The sequence below is a fragment of the Anopheles darlingi genome, chromosome 3, assembly GCF_943734745.1.
Source record: "Anopheles darlingi chromosome 3, idAnoDarlMG_H_01, whole genome shotgun sequence".
NCBI lineage: Eukaryota > Metazoa > Arthropoda > Insecta > Diptera > Culicidae > Anopheles > Anopheles darlingi.
This window is the reverse complement of record NC_064875.1, coordinates 35,061,337-35,079,065: the sequence shown is the minus strand read 5'-3', so window position 1 is coordinate 35,079,065 and position 17,729 is coordinate 35,061,337. Positions and strand designations below refer to the sequence as shown.

The 17,729-nt window shown below is 39.3% G+C and overlaps 3 protein-coding genes and 1 long non-coding RNA gene across 5 annotated transcripts in view; 1 reads left to right on the top strand and 3 right to left on the bottom strand.

Moving 5' to 3' along the window:
• Positions 1–13,920, bottom strand: part of LOC125954929 (uncharacterized) — a 33,667-nt gene extending 19,747 nt beyond the window's left edge. Inside the window, exons 1-3 of the mRNA XM_049685614.1 lie at positions 13,813–13,920; positions 1,530–3,306; positions 1,099–1,348 (exon numbers count right to left, since the gene is read on the bottom strand). Of these exons, the coding sequence (XP_049541571.1) occupies positions 1,099–1,348; positions 1,530–3,303 (2,024 nt within the window). The 5' untranslated portion in view covers positions 3,304–3,306; positions 13,813–13,920. The remainder of the gene's footprint in view (positions 1–1,098; positions 1,349–1,529; positions 3,307–13,812) is intronic.
• Positions 5,268–7,281, bottom strand: LOC125954935 (ornithine decarboxylase 1-like). Its single transcript, XM_049685632.1, has 2 exons — positions 6,752–7,281; positions 5,268–6,688 (listed from the first exon to the last, which is right to left on the bottom strand). Exons 1-2 carry the CDS (start codon positions 7,186–7,188, stop codon positions 5,800–5,802), a joined length of 1,326 nt encoding a protein of 441 aa, XP_049541589.1. The 5' UTR covers positions 7,189–7,281; the 3' UTR covers positions 5,268–5,799.
• On the top strand, positions 7,435–9,695 carry LOC125954942 (uncharacterized). Its single transcript, XR_007469068.1, has 3 exons — positions 7,435–7,559; positions 7,675–7,852; positions 7,964–9,695. It is a non-coding gene; the product is annotated as an uncharacterized LOC125954942 (long non-coding RNA).
• A 1,631-nt stretch (positions 13,921–15,551) lies between the features above and the next one.
• Positions 15,552–17,280, bottom strand: LOC125957265 (clotting factor G beta subunit-like). 2 transcript variants are annotated; one of them, XM_049689851.1, is made up of 6 exons: positions 17,021–17,280; positions 16,910–16,938; positions 16,582–16,847; positions 16,417–16,526; positions 16,008–16,352; positions 15,552–15,909 (listed from the first exon to the last, which is right to left on the bottom strand). In XM_049689851.1, the coding sequence occupies exons 1-5, from the start codon at positions 17,199–17,201 to the stop codon at positions 16,018–16,020; spliced, it is 921 nt and encodes a 306-aa protein (XP_049545808.1). In that variant the 5' UTR covers positions 17,202–17,280; the 3' UTR covers positions 15,552–15,909; positions 16,008–16,017. The 2 variants fall into 2 exon arrangements, with proteins under 2 accessions (XP_049545808.1, XP_049545807.1); XM_049689850.1 differs by lacking the exon at positions 15,552–15,909 and having other exon boundaries at positions 15,956–16,352.
• Between the last annotated feature and the right edge of the window lie 449 nt (positions 17,281–17,729).

The window sequence follows — 17,729 nt, the reverse complement described above, 5'->3', positions numbered from 1 at the left end:
GAAAATAAAAATAAGCTATTATAACACAGATGGCTTTCATTTATCTGCTCAATACCAAAGTTTTAATACGTATACATTGCAGTCCATACACTGTTACATAAACTTGTGTCTTCATCACATCCATATCAACTAGCGCAGGCGCGTTTATTAAAGTTCGTCGAGGATAGCGAGGAGTGAGCATACATAATACGTGTAACTTAAAGAAGGACGCACGCGATAAAAAAATATGCGAAAAAATCTAAAGCTGGTATTCTACATATTTTCCGGAAAGCATATTCAAATTATTATTTGTATTATCCGGTAAGTACACATTGGAAAGCAACACAGAAGAAGGTAAAAGCTACATTCTCTTACTATCCTGGGCCTCTTTTACTTCGTCTGTCGGGACTATTAACAATGCTGTTGCCATATACGCGAATTACAAAATTGTATTTGATAAACATATAGCAAAATTATGCAGAACCTTTAAACGCAAATTTACGTTTTAAAATCGAGAAATCCAAAAGCATCACTTACAAGTTGTTCGTTCAAGCACACGCTCTCACACGTAACTTGCAATTTCACATTTAATTTTCAAGCGTGCCAGTGGCCTATAGGTTTGTGTCAGCGAGTATGCTAACTGTTATGTATAAATCAGTTCTCGTTTATTCTGTTTTCTCACCATTATATTGTTTTCATTTTGATGAGTTTTCGATAAACAGTTAAAAGGACGGACACTAGCGTTGATTAGATGCGGTCACATGGATATTGAGATGGGAACTAATAGGGTTGTCCCGTAACCCATTAAAAACAGAATGTCGCGAGCAACCAGTCACATCGACGTCAGTAACACGAGTACACTCCCGAACGAAAGCCTGATACCTGAAGCTACTGTCAATTTTCTCGGATACCGCAATAAGCTCATGCGCAGTGGCATTGTGAGAGGAATTGAGAACTTAGAATAAATGCCCAAAAACATTTCTCACATTTCTCATTGTGGTATTAAGATGGGGTAAATGCCTAGATAACATCCAAGATAGTTCTAAGATCTGGATATGGACCGACAAATTGTTATCAAGCATGAAACGGGCATCCCCGAAAACATGCATGCATACTTACTTGCATTCCCGATTCCGATGCCAGACAGTCAGTTGCACGCGCCGCTCGTCGTTTGGTGATACGTCCAGGTAAAACCGCTGATCGAAGTGTGGTCTGTTAGAATTCCGATGAACAGCGGTCCGTTGAAACTCTTGCTCCGCTTGAGAAGTCGTAACGGATTTTGCCAACGTAACTTTGACGTACGCGTTAATGGCGGTGCATTCTAACGTACTACCAAGATTCGTGCGCTGCAGATCCGTACATCGAATAACTATATAATGGTAGGAGAGCGGGTATAGATTAAAAAATAGGCGATAGTTTTTTCGTCAATGCTCAATTCTTAATAGACATTTTAGAAGCAAAGTGCACGGCTGCAGGGCAGTGCATAGTGAAGTGTAATTAAATTACCACTAAAGCAACGCGTCAACGATGGCATACCATACACCACTCACCGTGTACGAGCAAACGGCCGTGTGCATCCAGCCGAATATTTAGCTCGAGCGTCCCACGTGCTTGATTATCGATAAGGGCTGAACTCGCTGAATCTATTCGTGAGCAACGTAACGTTGTAGACAGGGCCATGGATCGTCGTCCTTGCAGCGAGTCACTGTTTCCGGACAGTATACCCGCGCTCGTTTCCGGAGAATATGTTAAAGATTTGGAACTTATCTCCAAACACTTTTTGTGGGCACCAGAAACCGTTGGAGTAGAAGATCCTTGTAGATCGATTGATCTTATGCTGGGGGTTACATTGGCAGAAGCCCCTTCTTGTCGCGATTGCAAATCGCTATTTACAACACCAACACCAACCAATGCTGTGCGAATAGGAGTTTCCAGGAGTACCATCTGTTCGGTTCTTGAACGATTGCAGAGCATCTGCGGGGTACAAGGACTTTCAGGCATATTAGACAGACTCTTCACAATGTTGTCAGAATAATCACTGAACGATGGGCAACAGGTTGCCGCTGCAGCTGAATCGGCTTTATGTTTCCGTCTTACAGCTTTTTGGCGACGCAGATGACAAGCCGGGGACTCCAGGGGACTGCTGGCAATCAACCTTTTTAAAGATTGCCGTTCAACCACCCCCTCCATAGGCTGCTGGTCGTAGGAGTTACAGTTGTTCGATTCTGGTGTTTTTATTTCACGTTCGTTCACCTGTCCGTTCTCTTCAAGAATTATCACTGTCTTCTTTTGCGACCGTTCTAACCGCTGTGGAAGTTGCTGCTCAAGCACGTACAAATCCATGGCTGGATCATCGGCAGGTGTGTAGGTTGGTGAAGATCCTTTGGATTGTTTCGATTTGATGCTCAATGTACGCTTGGGACGTGGTGTAACCAATTTCAACTCCTTCTTAGCACTTGCCAGAATGGCATCAATCATCTTGTCAAGTGTGATGTCACCCATCTCAGAGGAGTTGAGGGACAACTCATTTTCGTCCATTGTTTCAGAAACATATATTTGGTTATTGTTAATTGTTTTGCTCGTAGAAGAGACTACCTGAAAGCCCATCTCATTTATATGCAAATGTTTATCGCGGGAAGATACTGGTGTGCAAGGAAACGGCCGCGATACCTCCATTGGAGGTCTGGTTGTATCTTCATGGTTTTCTTCTAACTTTGATTTTTTGGAAGCACCGCCATCTAATCTATTGTGAAAGTATCGACCGGGCTTGTCGAAATCGTTTAAACCAACACCACGTAATGCTAAAAAAGGAACGTTTTTCATGCCACATGGAGAGTACTCGACGTCAAACGATGGTAACGTGGTAGCGTATGATTCTCGTGCACTAGCGTTTCTTTTGCTGCCACATAGTTTTGGATCCCGGACACGGGATGCTGTGGCGGTGCGTTTCCTGCTTTTGGCACTCACTTTCGTTGCTCGACAAGGGGTTGAGTTGGGTGTTATATTGCTAACATCCCGTAGTACCATTGAGTAGGGCGACGTCGATGTTCTTGCCGCTGCAGGATGTGGTGTTGATGTAATGCATTCGTTCTCCTTGTCAAATCGTGTAGGGTCATAGACAGTCATTCCAAGCGATCGGCGAGCCTTTAGTTTATTGTTGATTATTGTTTCATTCTCGACACCATCGGACGCTATCATCATCCGATCATTTAATGCTCCGAGTGATTTTCGTGCATGGTGGCGCTGTTCTATGGCTGTATTACCTTGCAGACGAGCGCAGTTTCCGTTCATTTCTGAACGTTTCGTAACGGTCCACTTCAACATGATCTGAAAAACAAAAAACATTTTTTTATAATAAATTACAATTGAAGTTAATGTCTAGCAGAAAATCTAGCAGTACAGAATTAGATTTTACCATAAAAAAGTTACCTGAAAATTTTGTTCGTGGGTAAAAATTTCACATAGGAATAATTCGAAAGTCGTTGTGTAATGAAAGAAAAAGTGATTGATAATACGCCACAGAAGTACACGGTGGATTCAATAAGTAATGAGACTGATTTATTTCTGACGAAACGATAAACTGTAACGGTGTTTCTACACACGCCGTTTTTTTCGCGATATTGACACTTTCGCATCGCAACTAACATCTGCTGATGTGTTTCGCGTCCATCTATAAAAGATCTACCAACAATACATCATCGTCGCAGAAAAATAACCTTCCTATTATTAACTAAGGTTGCAATTATACCTTAATATATAAAAATGCTACCCCTTAAAAATCCTTTATCCTACTGGAACATATCTACATAAGTATGCACTAAGTTTTCTCATCAATATTCACTTGAAAAAATAATATATTCTGAGGTTTGTGGTTGTTTTGACAATTGTAAATTTAGATTAGACTTTAGTTTATCTCGAAAGTTATATCCCTTTTCGCCTTTTTTTAATGTCTCTATTAAACTGTTAAACCAATAACCATCAACTTTTGTTTGGAAATCATTGGAAAAAATCTGCAATGCAATTGATGTGCTCTCCGATTCCCAGCTGCTGGCGATTGATACATGCATCTGTGCATTTGGCTGACACTGATCCCCTTGAGTTGTTCGATTCTGGTATACCGACCCTCTGTGGTCTGACCTGCATTACCGGCATACCTGCATGCCCTGTGCTGCACTTTCTAAAGCTTAATATTCACAACAAAGTACCACCATAAATGTACTGTCCAGTTGTTCTGAGCTGCATAAAGTGCGGGTTAAGCTAGTTACCATTCCATATCTTAATGTGTTTATGCATTCTTATCGAATGGAACGCAGGTGATGTTTGAGAATGTTGCGCATAGCACAGCATATCGCAAAATGCAATATGAATTATAAAGACAATTGCGTAAATGAATATAACAGCTGTAAGTGATGTTAGTATACTAATCAATATTGATATTTAGTACTGAACATGTTTCGAGGTTCTTATAATTTATAGTATTGTTGTATCGGGACATTTCTTCATCAGACTTTGTTCTTTGTTTTCTTGTTTTCGTCTTTCATCGTTTCCTTCACTTTTCTTTAGTGAAAACCTTTCTATGCTCAACCATTATTGTGATCGAAATGCCGATTACGTTACGTAAGAGCGTTACGTTTGCGCGTCTCCGTTAATATTGTTCTGTAAAAATCTGGATGCTTAAAGTACAAGCAATTTAAAGTCAATATAACGTTGGAGCGGTGTTATTATGTTTTTAAATGTCAAACGGAGCGTTAAGTAAACTGTACCATGCAACGTTCCGCATGCAAAGACGACCTTTAAGGAAAGCCAACCAACCATCTGCTACATATTCTTAGTGGTATTTTGCTTTCGTTAGTTCTCTTTCGATTTCGATGAAACAGTGTTGCTTTAGTTTAGCCTTTTTTAGTGTTGTCACCAAATTTTATAAAAACACACATCGAATCGTTCCATATCGTATAACATGCGTTACATAACAATTTTACGTAGCATATGCTCCCAGTCCGAATCTAAATTCAGAGGGTCAATGAATAATTTATAACTTCATTTAAAAATACAACATCTGTCATTAAGCGCATCTTTCACTGTAGAGCACTTTGCCTTTACTGTATCTAATATAAGCTTCACAGCTTAAAAAAAGTATGTCAAATAAACCTACGGTACTCGCCATCGTTCTTTTGTATTATCTGTTGTTACATTGGAAGGCAACAACACCAAGACAGGCGAAAGTTAGATCTTATCGACATATCCTTCTAGCGAAGCTACATAATAACCACATGATACAGTTAGCTTCCAAGATCGCGGAGGAATGCACATATGTCACGACAAAAGCGAGTCCTGTCGGTTACCAAGCTTAGGTCTGACCATTAAGCTTCGGATCAGCTGTTGAAGGGACTGAATTTATGAGAAGACATCGGACATAGGGGCCAGACATTATTATCCTGAACCGAATCTAGTGTGCTCTCGACGATGCGTTGCTATTGCTAGAATGCAGGCAGCATAATGGATGCGTACTGTTTCCGAAGCTTCTTACCATGTCATGCGGTGTATAAATTTAAATAATAAAACATTGTAGAATAATTCACGCTACTATCAGACGGTTGCGATCAGTAAACAATGTGGTTTATTTTGAACAGGACACTTTTCACAGCAAAAAGAGCGTCATTCGTGAGACTCTTTCGGCTTGGAGGGTTGACAATGTGTTGTCGCTAGCCTATACTTCGGTGATATACTGTGAATCAATAACATATTGACAATCTAGACTGTAAATTACAGTTCATCTAATCAATGACGAATGATTCAGCAGTCGGATAACTTCTGTGTTGCTTATTTCCTTTCAAAACACAATAACATTTTCCTTGCCACGTGTGTTCTCAAATACTCAGAAGATAGAAGAATCTCATTTTTTTTCTTTACATCCATTTGGTCAACCGCCGCTATTTGCTTCAGCAGTTGCATTAGACTGTCTCTTGAATAGCATATCATTTTGGGTAAAAGAAATCCATTGAAACGGCAAGAGTGAACAGCACTGTAAGCGCCTTGCGTTTCAAAAACAAGAATATCCCCAATCTCAAGCTCGGGCAGCATTACATTGTCCATAAAGTGATCGTTGCCGTCACAGGTAGGACCGAATAGCTTGCTTTTTCTTTTCGGGCCACATCTGTCCTTTGCTTTCCACACCAACACATTCGGAACCATGCCACGATATTTGGCGCTGTAAAATGTTCCATATATTCCATCATTTAGATAGTAACCGACGGTGTTAATCTGTCCATCAGTACGGATGTACCGCTTGCCTTGTACCGTACAAACGGTCGTAACTGCCGCGTCACAAAGATAACGTCCAGGTTCAGCAAACACTTCCAATGACGGGTCCGGAAAGAATTCCTCCAAAGCCCTATTAATGTGCTTTGCATAACGTTCAATGTTGTCATCTTTATCACCGATAAAACCTCCTCCAAGATCGATAACACGGAAATCAAACCCTATGGATCTAGCATAATCGCTAATAGCGCGTCCGGTCCGTATCGCATCGTAAAATACAGCGGCATCTGAGCTCATAGATCCTACGTTAAAGCACCAACCTACCACATTCAAGCGTAGGTTGCGTGATAAATTTAACAATTGTTTAGCCTCCTGGTCCGGGTCGCACCCAAACTTCGATCCGAGGTTAACTTTAACGTTGGTAGAATCGAAGCGATACCGCAGCAGTAGCCTGATAAAGAGTATTAGAAATATTAGAAGAGCAGATTTGAAATGTGGTGCACATAAACCTTACTCTGCTTCCGGACAGTGTGTGGCAATCTTTTCCAGCTCAAACTCATTATCGAACACCGTTCGTATACCCTTGTTACGAATATAGCAGAGTGATTGGATACTTTTGGATGGTTGTGCATAGATGATGCTTCTCGGAGATACACCCAATCCAATGACGCGTTCAATCTCTGGTAGCGAGGCACAGTCAAAGCCAGCACCCAGTAAAGTGATCGTATCCACAACGGTATCAGCGTCGTTACTTTTGATCGCATAATACTGTCTCACTCTTGGTAAACATCGTAGCCATTCGGTGTACTGCGAAACAATTGTGTCAACCTCCAGTATATGAATTGGTGGTTCATGGGGTCCTGCAGCAACAGTACGATCGATCAGACCATTCAGATGGACACAATCAGCAACACATTCTGTACTAGAAGTAATACGATTGAACAGCTCCATGTCTTACGTTATCCACCATAGGACTGAATCTGCTAGAACGAGTCGCCTTGATTACTCCTTGTGTTCCACGCTGTTGCTCAGCGATCGTAAACAATACGCAACATGAGACTGATTACAAAATTATCTGCTTAGGTCACATCAAGGTCAGCTCTAAGTGAGATACAATAACAAACACTAAGAAAGTTTGATTAACAGTGTTGCTTGTGAAATATGCAGTGTCGCACAAATGTCTGAGAGTAAGTACAGTATGGTGTTACTGTTACTAACACCATTGTGATCGCAGATCCCCGAATGAAAGCGGTGCCTGAACCGAACGGAGAAAGAGAGCAACAGTTGTATTGTCTCTCTAACATTCATAGTTCAAAACGGTGGTAATAAAATATATTACTTATAGATAGCATTTTAAAGCCTCAACCACCTCCAGCTGTGAGGTTCTGCCTCAATTGTTGTTCAAGGTAAAATATTATCTCACTGCCTGATTTGCAGTACGTAATCATTATGTGGTACATCCGATTCGTTTTGCTGGTATTTGAGAAATAACTCCTTGTAGCCGCCCAATACGAGCAAAACAGACGAATCTTGCCTAATCGTTAGGAGAATCGTAGCTTCTGTGTTCACATTGTCGCATCCCACACTGCTTCGGGCAAAATGTATTATTCGATAGGTAAGACTTTAAGCGGTATGAAATCATCAATAAATAAATAAATAAATATATATATATATATATATATATATATATATATATATATATATATATAATTTATTATATCAACAGCAGATGACCATCCCAGCTGAACACAGCTGCTTACAACCCAGCTGGCGGCAGGAAGGCGGCTTATGCTGAAGAATGAAGAATTGAAACTAAAGAAAGAAACGATGACAAAGAATAGTAAAAAGAGAGCGAAATTAAAGGTTCCGAAATCGGTGAGCAGGACGGGGAATGAGATAGTGCGAGATTTACACAATCAAGGAAAAATAATAGTTTTTCGCTATGTGATTCTGATGCACTTTCATCTTTTTATGAGTTAACAGGCATGCAGACAAGATGAGGCAATTTTGTATGATCGAGGCTTTGCAGTCGAGCACCTTTATTCACAATTCTGGGAATACCATCATACCGTGGCACTAGCGTATACTGAGCCTATCAGAACCAGATAAGCGCACTGTCAAGGATACTCCATATATTTCGTTATGCTTCGGTTGAAGTTTTTCCTTCGAAACATGAATTGAAATATAAACAAAAACTATTTATATTTTTGCCATATTTTTTGTTATCCAACAATACAAAAAACCAGTTCAATTTCCTAAGTAAATGATCATACAAACGGATTTGTCCTTGTTCGAACAGGCTTGCCCTTTGGCGCGAGAATCATATTTTGTCCATTTAACTCATGGGGTTGTCTCTCTCTTTCTATCATCACCCTCCGCCAGCAGCTGTTCGAAAGATACATACCTAGGCGATTCTATACTTGAAAGTGAACTAAATGAGGGTATGATTTATATTTTATCTCTCAAAGAATCACTCGCCAAAACGGCAATGTGTTGGAAAAGCTCCATGAAAGGTAAAGGTGACAAGCTATTCATGGTGTTGTGCGTGTATGTGTCTGCTAGGGTGTGACGAACATCGTGAATTCTGCAATCATCTTTCACTGCAAACCGCCGGGGATTAAGAAAACCTTTTGCTGAGAAGGTTACGTTGAAGGAAGAGGGGTGCAAGAGTAAGCCCGATCCCTACAGTGGTACGTCAAATCGTAGAAAAGGGACCAAGCACGCACGATGCCCTTGAATTACAAAAGCCAGGGAAAAGCTGTCTGTAGAAAAAAAAACGGGAAGAAGAAGACCTTTCAGCATTTCGTCTAGACTTACAACCCCAGACTATAACCGCGTACTATAACTGTAACACGGAAGTGATCTCCTTTTCCCACCGATTATGTACAAATAATTTTACAGACGCCATCGTTTCACGCCTGCTTTCACCATCTTAAGGGAGCACGCAGAGGAAAGCATGGACAGCCTCGGAGAGAATTCGCTACAAGATGGATGGGTGCTCTAATTTTGCCTAGAGCGAAGCAAGAACTGTGGAGCAGAAAAAAGAATGGTTCATCATTAGACCATAAATAAGATTTGCTTTTGAGGCCAAACATCCATGTCGCTCTGACGCCTTTGCATCCCTGAACTTTTACTTAATTGCCAGGTTACGATCATGCATCAGCAGTATCATCTATAAGAGTTTTTACCTCGAAACCAGAAACAACGGAAGAACAGTTAATATGGCGGACACAGATTGATTGATATTTCAGTGTCTTTACGAACAGATGTCTCCTATCAGTTGGAAACCTGGAACCCTAGTCTCCTTTTCTACACATGACCATGTTCTCAGATGTTCTCGATTGCAAAAAACCTCTCTTTTATTCTCGTCTTTGACATCCCATGTGCGCTGAAACCGAATACTCGCGCGAATTTTTATTATTTTCGAAGGGAAGAATCGAAGAAAAAAGGGGTTGTTGCTGTACATGGTTACTATAATTCGCCGTCCATCGAATGCAAAGAAGACGGCGTGGCAGACCTCTTTAAAATGTATTTTGCAAGCAAAAACATAGAATCGCACAGCAAAAGCTGCAATTCTTGGCCATATGCTCAGAATCCGGAACAACCGGTCTACCATTGACCAGTCTAGACACTACTATTTGGCAAACAGCGTGTGAAAAAACATTGATACATTTGCAAACTAGTTTAGAGTGGTTCAAGAATCTTAATTTGCATTGCCCGTTGCCCGCAGAAAATCTCACATGCTTCTTAGCTTTTGTGAAGTGAGTGTGTACCTTTTGTCGCTCTTAATGCGTACATTCTGATTTGCATACTCAACTAGTTTCTCACACAAATTGTTGGGTAAAACCACTACTATCAACTTCCTCCCTCTTAATGCCATTGTAATGTGCTGTAATGTTCTGTAATGTTTGCAATGCCAAAACTTAGGAAAGTAAATTAATCTATTAGTGTGGTAACGAGTGGGTTAAATTTCAACGTTAGATTTGTGGTTTTGGAATTAATTCGCCCTCCCTCCCCACCTAAATACAATTCTATTTTCACAATACCCTAATATCCACCATTTGCTAATATCTTCACTTATGTTTTAGAGATTCTGATCACTGTGATTTTTTTTTTACGGGTGAATTTTGTAGTGGAAGTAAAAAAATCCCAAATTTCAATTTTAAACAGCCATGGACACGTATACGGTTCACATTTTGTTGCTTAAAATTTGGATTTTGCAAAAGTTATGTTAACCTGAAAAGATTTATGTGGTGCAATTTATCTCCACTTTGAAGATTAGCAGAACGGTCAAGTTCAGAAAATGGGAATTCACTGTCGCTGTCTTCTCGATACACCTTTTGGCTTCTACCAATACGAGTGTTCTCCTGCTTGACGTACTAAATTGTGTTTCTGTCTCGATGTCATATTTCGCTAAATTAGAAAAAAATGCTTAAGAAACGCAATAGAAAAAATCCAACATAAGAAATCAATTCTTGTCACTTGCATGAATTCATATATTAATAAACATCCCCTCCCTATGATGTTTTCGGATCCCTATAATGTTTTCGGACTAGAATGGTGTCGAATCCGTGCCTGGGAATTCTTGATTGAACCGCGGGCTACAGCAATCCTTGTCCCTAGCGGCTCTGTCATTCCATTTCTTGCTAACCCTAATAAGTTACTAAAAAAAAATTAAGTAACATCTACCTTTTTTATTATTCCCGGAAGTATTACCCGGTTTTTACACATGGAAGAAGAGACAGCTTAAGGTATTATATATTTAAAATATGTACCCATTATACTTTTTCTTAAGCCGAAAAAAATTCTAAACTGTCGAATTTAATGCTCTCAAATGCGTACGAACTCAAATGCGTACCGTTTGACCCCATCGCTTTTTATCAGGTATAGCAAAAGACCAAATTGGTTTATACAATGAATTTCAATTGAAGATTGGAGATAACTGCAAAGTAGCTTTTTCCTAGACAGTTTAGAATTAAACATCACAATGATTGTGGTATTTGTTGGACGCGTAACACGTCACGTTTTGACGGGTGTACGAAACGTGCTAGGTTCGCATTACGATAGGAGGACGAAGGAATTCGATGAATCTCATAACCTGCAAAAGAAGAATAATCTCTCGCATATACCCGTTAAGATACATGCACTGTCCTTAGGCGTTTTGTTACTATATTTACCATAGGTTATTACCATAGGTTCTTACCATAGGGGATCATACCATTGCTCGTTTTTCTTTGATACATTTCCGTATCATTACAATCCTTTAGAAAAACATATCCTAGAACCGTCCTCCTAATGTATCTAATAAGGGACCACTGTAAGATTTACTGATCTACGAGCCTATATAAAGTGTCCCCTATATAGTGTCCTATGGCCTGTTTGAAGTGAGTGAAACCATTTCCGCTTTTCCTATGTAATGCAGCCCTTGGTCCCAAACTCATCCAAGAAGCTCAAGGGGACAATTTAATTATCCAGCAGATACGTTTTCTTCTTTCACTCTAAGCACCTTATTGCCACTATGCCTCAATTTGCCTGTCCGTTAGTACAACTAAGAGAAAAAAGTTCTCACGGCAACGAATTAATTATATGGTTATATTTTTCAAATAAATTTGAAGTTAACTAAATCCACAAAGTAAACCCTTAGATCCCTAGAAAATAGATTACATAGACTTTTTTAAAGAACACAAAATTAAGGAATACAAAAAGTACACTTGTCTCGAAACAAATGAAAGGACGTGTACAAGGATGACATTCGAATCATCATTATAAAAAGGAATGTATTAGTTACTTACCTAGTCAACAGAGTGAACTATCGATAGTGTGTGTTTCAACATTATTGATCGTAGTAGTTACTTCTCGCCTAATAATTGTCTTAGCAAATCGGTATTTATTATTACGGAATTGTGAGGCCAGTTTTTTCTCTAAGCGCAAACGGCTCAATTTTTTTTATCTTGTGTGATTGACTTTCGACGGTGACCAATGGATATTGCGAGGTATCAGCTAAGTGATACCACTGTTTAACCAGCTTAATAGAAGAAACCACGGAAACCTCTCTAATGTTGTTGCACTTACGGCCATCACATTGTACAAGTAGAGCTCTACAGACATTTGCTATGCTTGCCGTTGAACAAACCGCTTAATCGGACCACAAACCATGTGTCCTTGACCAAACGAGCAACCTTATCTCGTGTGCAATTATTTTTCATTGTATGAGCCCTCAGTGACCGGTGATAAGAACCTAGCACAGCAATAGTGGGGCTCTTCTCCAAATATTATTTATCTGAATCCCTTATTTTTTATCTGAATGCCTGGTCTTGCGTCTAATTAGAAGCTTTAGTTTCATATAGTGACAGGATGTTTGAGATGGTCTGTGATGTTTTTTATACAATTTTAGGAAACAACAAAATTCATTAAGATCATCGTTAAGATGATGTATATAAGATTTGTTTAAACTTATTCGTAAGAAACTGGATTATGAGGTTCCTGAACCTTATCATAGCGTCTTAACCCTTGATTGAGACCTTTTATCCCATCATTATGGCATCGCCAACTCAAACATACAACATCCAGTATTTCGGTCATCATATGTGTTCCGTTTGAAGAAGAAAATTATAATCGCTTAATTGAACGACTTTTTTTAACTCCTAATTCCGCAATTGACATAGAACCACATCATTCATAGTCACATCATCCTACCATGTTTTATTACAGTTATTTACTAATACGGTGATACAAATTTACGGTCGCAAGGCTATACCGCGCCTTCTACGCGATGCTAACTATCGTTCGTATTGCGTTTTGATATGGACTTTATGCCATTGTAAAAATTGATTCTAGTAGAGAATTTTTCGCTTGTTACTTTCTCGAGAAAAGGTAGTTAGTCTATGCGTGACAATGATTAAAGTGATGGAGAATCAATCCGCACAGCTAAAATTCAAAACGAATATGAATTTATGTCATTGTATATATAAAACAGTTACAAAAATCTATTATTATGTAAAAAAAAGCGATATAAATAACTCACATTAGGTAAAAATATAATGATTCATCATTGAAGAGCCGTTTTGTATTCATTCATAAATATTCACTATCTCAATTGTAATTTTTATGGTAAAAAAACCCTTATGTGAGAAAATAGGATATATTAAAACAGATGTATGCCCGCTGAAACGCTATTTTCTCAATTGAGCATCGTTACTAGGAGTTATTGGATCAAACCGACTTGTATCACCAAAGCCAACTGTACCTTGATCACCACTTGGACCATCTTGGATCCTGAACATACCGACATTATTAAAAACTGTCGGTTTCCATGCGGCTGTCGCGAACAAAAATGTGTAAATTTCGCGTGTCACGCTTGGTTTCCCATGTATTGGCTACCGGTTTAGTTGAACTAATATTTACGCCACGCATAAGTTAAACAGCCGGTCGCTCATGAGCCGATCAGAGGATGAGAAGGTCTCACGTACGAGGGTAATTGGTTGCATTCATTTGCAATTAAACATTCTACACGCAGACACATCGGAAACGGTTGTAGATGCACGCAATATTGCACATTACACATCAGCTACTTACCAAAGAGTGTAGTTGTAGTTTTAACTTTTGCAACACGCACAATACTTAATTTGCTCTTCGCTTTTAGGTTCCTTGTGAAGTCATTTTAATCAACCAGCGCAGGAACGAAATGCATTTCAGTTGAGAAACTTTCTAGACGTTATTGACACACTTTCAAAACAAAAACCCAATAGTGGACAGCATTTGGATTTTTTTTTTGCTTTCACCGTAAAGGTTTATCACAAAACTGTGCACTGTAGCTTTCAAAAAACTTTTCACAATTTCTCTGCTGTTCAAATAAAATAGCCATTTTTGCTTCGATGCTTGAACGAGACTATAGATATAGACAGCAGTAAGAGGGGTTTTTTCACTACGGGTGTGTACAGCTGTGAAACGATTTTTCGTTACGTCTCAACACGGATGAACTGAGAAATACGCGTCTGCACTTCCCGACGGTTTCAATTCATGTGAAGTTCTGCTTAATAATCTTCCTGCAGCCCTTTTGTACAAGCTGCACGAGGTCGGTGTTCTCATACTGCCGAACCCCTAGTCCTTTGGACCCTCGTGGTCTGATCGGAAACAGCCTGACATTGGTGCTGGCCGTGTCAGCCGCTCCTCAGCAAGCCTTGTCATGTGCGCATGCGATGACCGCCGGTACCCTTATATTTCAAGGTATGCGTGTCTTGCTGCCGTTGTTCCATCCGTAGGTATTGCTATCCTTTTCAGTTAAACCATGTGCAGGACCATGCTTGCTAACGTATCCCGGAAAGCGGATAATTCGACTCAGGCACCAGGAAGTGATCGCCTAGGGGACTTTCATTAAACGGTGCACACTGATGCATGACGATGAAAGGTTCGATTCGAGAATACGGAGAACCAAGAAAAGAAGGTACGAGAATTGGACAATGCATTATGATCGCAATGAACGAAAACGAATGCAAGTAAATGCAGAGACAGTTCTCTGCCATTAACGCATGTGATTGCATCGATTTCTGCATCGAAAATGTGATAATTCTAGGTGCATCAGTAAGCGATTATTCTAAGGAATATCTATCTTCATACTTTCTACTCACCTCATAAACAAATTCATGGGGCATCACCAGATTACCGAAATGGTACGTTAAACAAAGGTCAATCACGACTGATGGTAATTATGACAACCGACTACTAGTCCCTGGTACGTAGAAATAAATGCGCCTGTGATCTATGTATTTCTTGTTACATGCTCTAGGTTTCTTTTTAATATTAATCACCCAAGTAGTAAACATCGTCTTCATTTCCTCCTTGCGTTCAATATCCTATAGATCCTACCGCATTTTCTTTCTCAATTCCTTTCGTTTTTCGTTAATCACAAGATCCGGTGGAAATAGTTCAGCCCAGCAATAATTTTGTTTTGTTGCCCTGAAATCTAAACTTAACGGCATCAGTTAAAAAGACTCATTAGTGAAGCGTCCAATTAGATCAATTACGCGGAAGATCTCAAAGCAAACTGTTTCAGGAAGCCTGAAGATTTCATATGCGACTGCACATCCGGTTGCCATGAAGGGAGTTCATCAATAATTGGAATACGACCATGTTGCTTCAACAGTTTGCTTCAACTATTTCTAAGCACACGAAAATTGATACAATGAGTAATTTGTTCCTTATGCGTAAAGTGACTTGAATCACCAGATTATACGTAATTATTATTAAACCATCAACCATATCCTTTTTTTACTCTGAAAAATTAAAAGATTTAAATGTATGTGCTATTGTAAAAGTTTTCTAGTTATATTTCCATTTTATCTTCAGCAGCATCGCAACGAATACTACGACACATAAATAATAATAACATTGCCATAGCAATGAAGGGGACTTGTCGTACAATTTGTTTAGACATGTTGATATACATTTTTAATCCTCTATTCAAGACCTTAAGCACCAATCCAATTTTGCTATTTTTCGTGAAAAACCAAGTCTAAGGAATGAGTCAAATGCGTCATTTAAATGAAGAGAAAAGACCATTATTTGATTATTTTGAAGTAAAACAATACAACACAATATAATAATTTTATTTTGTGTGGTATTCTATCATTATTCTATTGTTTCTGTCTTTCCGATTGTTTCTAGTAGGTCTTTCTGGAAAAAAGTAAAAGAGAATGAAGTAGAATAAACTGAAGTGATATTTTCATGGAAAATCAACCAAAACGTATGTTTGGCTGTAGGTTCATACAAACCCCATTTATTTCACTCTAGATGTGGCCACACTACAGATTCTATCCAGTCCAGTACGATAGATATACGATTGAATACCTCAACTCGGACATTACAGTCATCAATATGAACTGTAGGCATACCGACAAGATATACAGTATCCCCAAGGGTCATGAACAATGGACCCGATGATCGCTCTTCGCAAAATTCGATCATTGATCGATTTTTGCTATCCTTAACACACACCTGAGACTCTGTGATACCTTGATCCAGCTCGGGTACATCTGCCTTAGATTTCAGCAGCTCGTCTCTACACTCTTCTGTGGAAATCAAGGGTAACTCTAGCCAACGGAAAGCAGCATTCCTTTCTGTGTGTGTTTTTAGAAAAGGATGATTAGATATCAAATCTATTCGTACTTTGCTGTTACATACCAGGCTGGTATTTGAACCATTCGCCTAAATAGAACTTATCACTGCGTAGTTTCGTCTCGGACCAAAGGCAAGCTACAACGCTCTGACCATTTACTAAACCTGTATCGCGACTGCAAAATAGAACAAAAATTACCTCTGATCTACTAGTGATCACAAGTCCCATACATAGGATTGCGCAGCTTTAATATAGCCATGTTATAGTAAGCAGGATTTTCCTCCAGTTTTGGATGGAAAAAGATCTTGCTCACATATCGCCTGCCGCCTTCGTAGAAGAAAACATTTTCCGCCTCAACCATTACGAACATGTGATTTGAAGGATGCTCGTCTATTGGTTGCATTTGTTTCAAACATAGTGCCGATGCTATCAGCGAATCAGCACTGATGAAGACTGCTGGACAAAAGTACGGCTCTTCAGTAGAAAATATTTTAACCTGTCCGTACATTAGCAACGAATTAACTTAAGTCCAGTAGTATACTATAAAATGTTACTTACCAGAAACATGTAGTTCGACGCAGGGCATTCTGTAATCAATCGATTAAATCCCATAACATCGCTTAAATAGACGCATTTATTTATTTTTTTTTTTGGTTCAACAGTACTCACTTTTTAATGAAGGTCTTAGGTGGTTCGGATGATCATTGTTGAACAGGCGAATAGCGTGATAGCGTGCTGGTTTGGCTATACTAACCTGAGTAATGTTGAACGGGATACGAAGATCGGCTACGCTAGCCGATGTAGCTATAAAGAGTAAATGCAATGTTACGTAGCAACTAAAGTATTTCATTTCGAAAAAGGGATTAGCTGCAAGATGAGAGGCCCGGACAAGTGTGTGGCCAAGCAACAGGTCTAAGTTAATTTCTCAGCGGATCAAACAGCACTAAACGAGCATTTGTGCATGCTGCTTTGTTAAATATTATAATTTAATGGCAGCAAGAAGCTGCTTATCACGGTTTTCGCACAATAAGCTAAAAGCGATGCTTATCGCTACAGCGATACTTATCGCTAGACGGCATGTTTCCAACCAGAGTAATGCCTTATGCCGCTCAATATTTCTTAACAGGTATTGGATTTCGGTTTAGTAGATTTCCAATTTCATAATAAATTAATTAGATATATATATCAAATCCTACTGTGACCTACACAAAACAGTATAGATAGCAGAGAAAAGTAGAACTAGCTATAATTCACACAGCATTTTCTTCCGACTATCCGAACGACCTGTTTACGGAATAGAGTATTCTTAGATAGAGAAACATGATTCTTTTATATGTTTTATTATCATTTTCGTCTTTCCCTAGCGGTCATTTAGTGA

What these genes read in the sequence shown, in the direction of transcription:
- LOC125954935 (XM_049685632.1), bottom strand. Translation starts at nt 7,188, where the DNA reads ATGGAGCTGTTCAATCGTATTACTTCTAGTACAGAATGTGTTGCTGAT. An exon ending in ACACACTGTCCGGAAGCAGA is followed by an intron (nt 6,689 to 6,751) that starts GTAAGGTTTATG and finishes ACTCTTTATCAG; the next exon opens with GCTACTGCTGCGGTATCGCT.
- LOC125957265 (XM_049689851.1), bottom strand. Translation starts at nt 17,201, where the DNA reads ATGAAATACTTTAGTTGCTACGTAACATTGCATTTACTCTTTATAGCT. An exon ending in CCTAAGACCTTCATTAAAAA is followed by an intron (nt 16,939 to 17,020) that starts GTGAGTACTGTT and finishes GATTGATTACAG; the next exon opens with AATGCCCTGCGTCGAACTAC. An exon ending in ATGGTTCAAATACCAGCCTG is followed by an intron (nt 16,353 to 16,416) that starts GTATGTAACAGC and finishes AAACACACACAG; the next exon opens with AAAGGAATGCTGCTTTCCGT.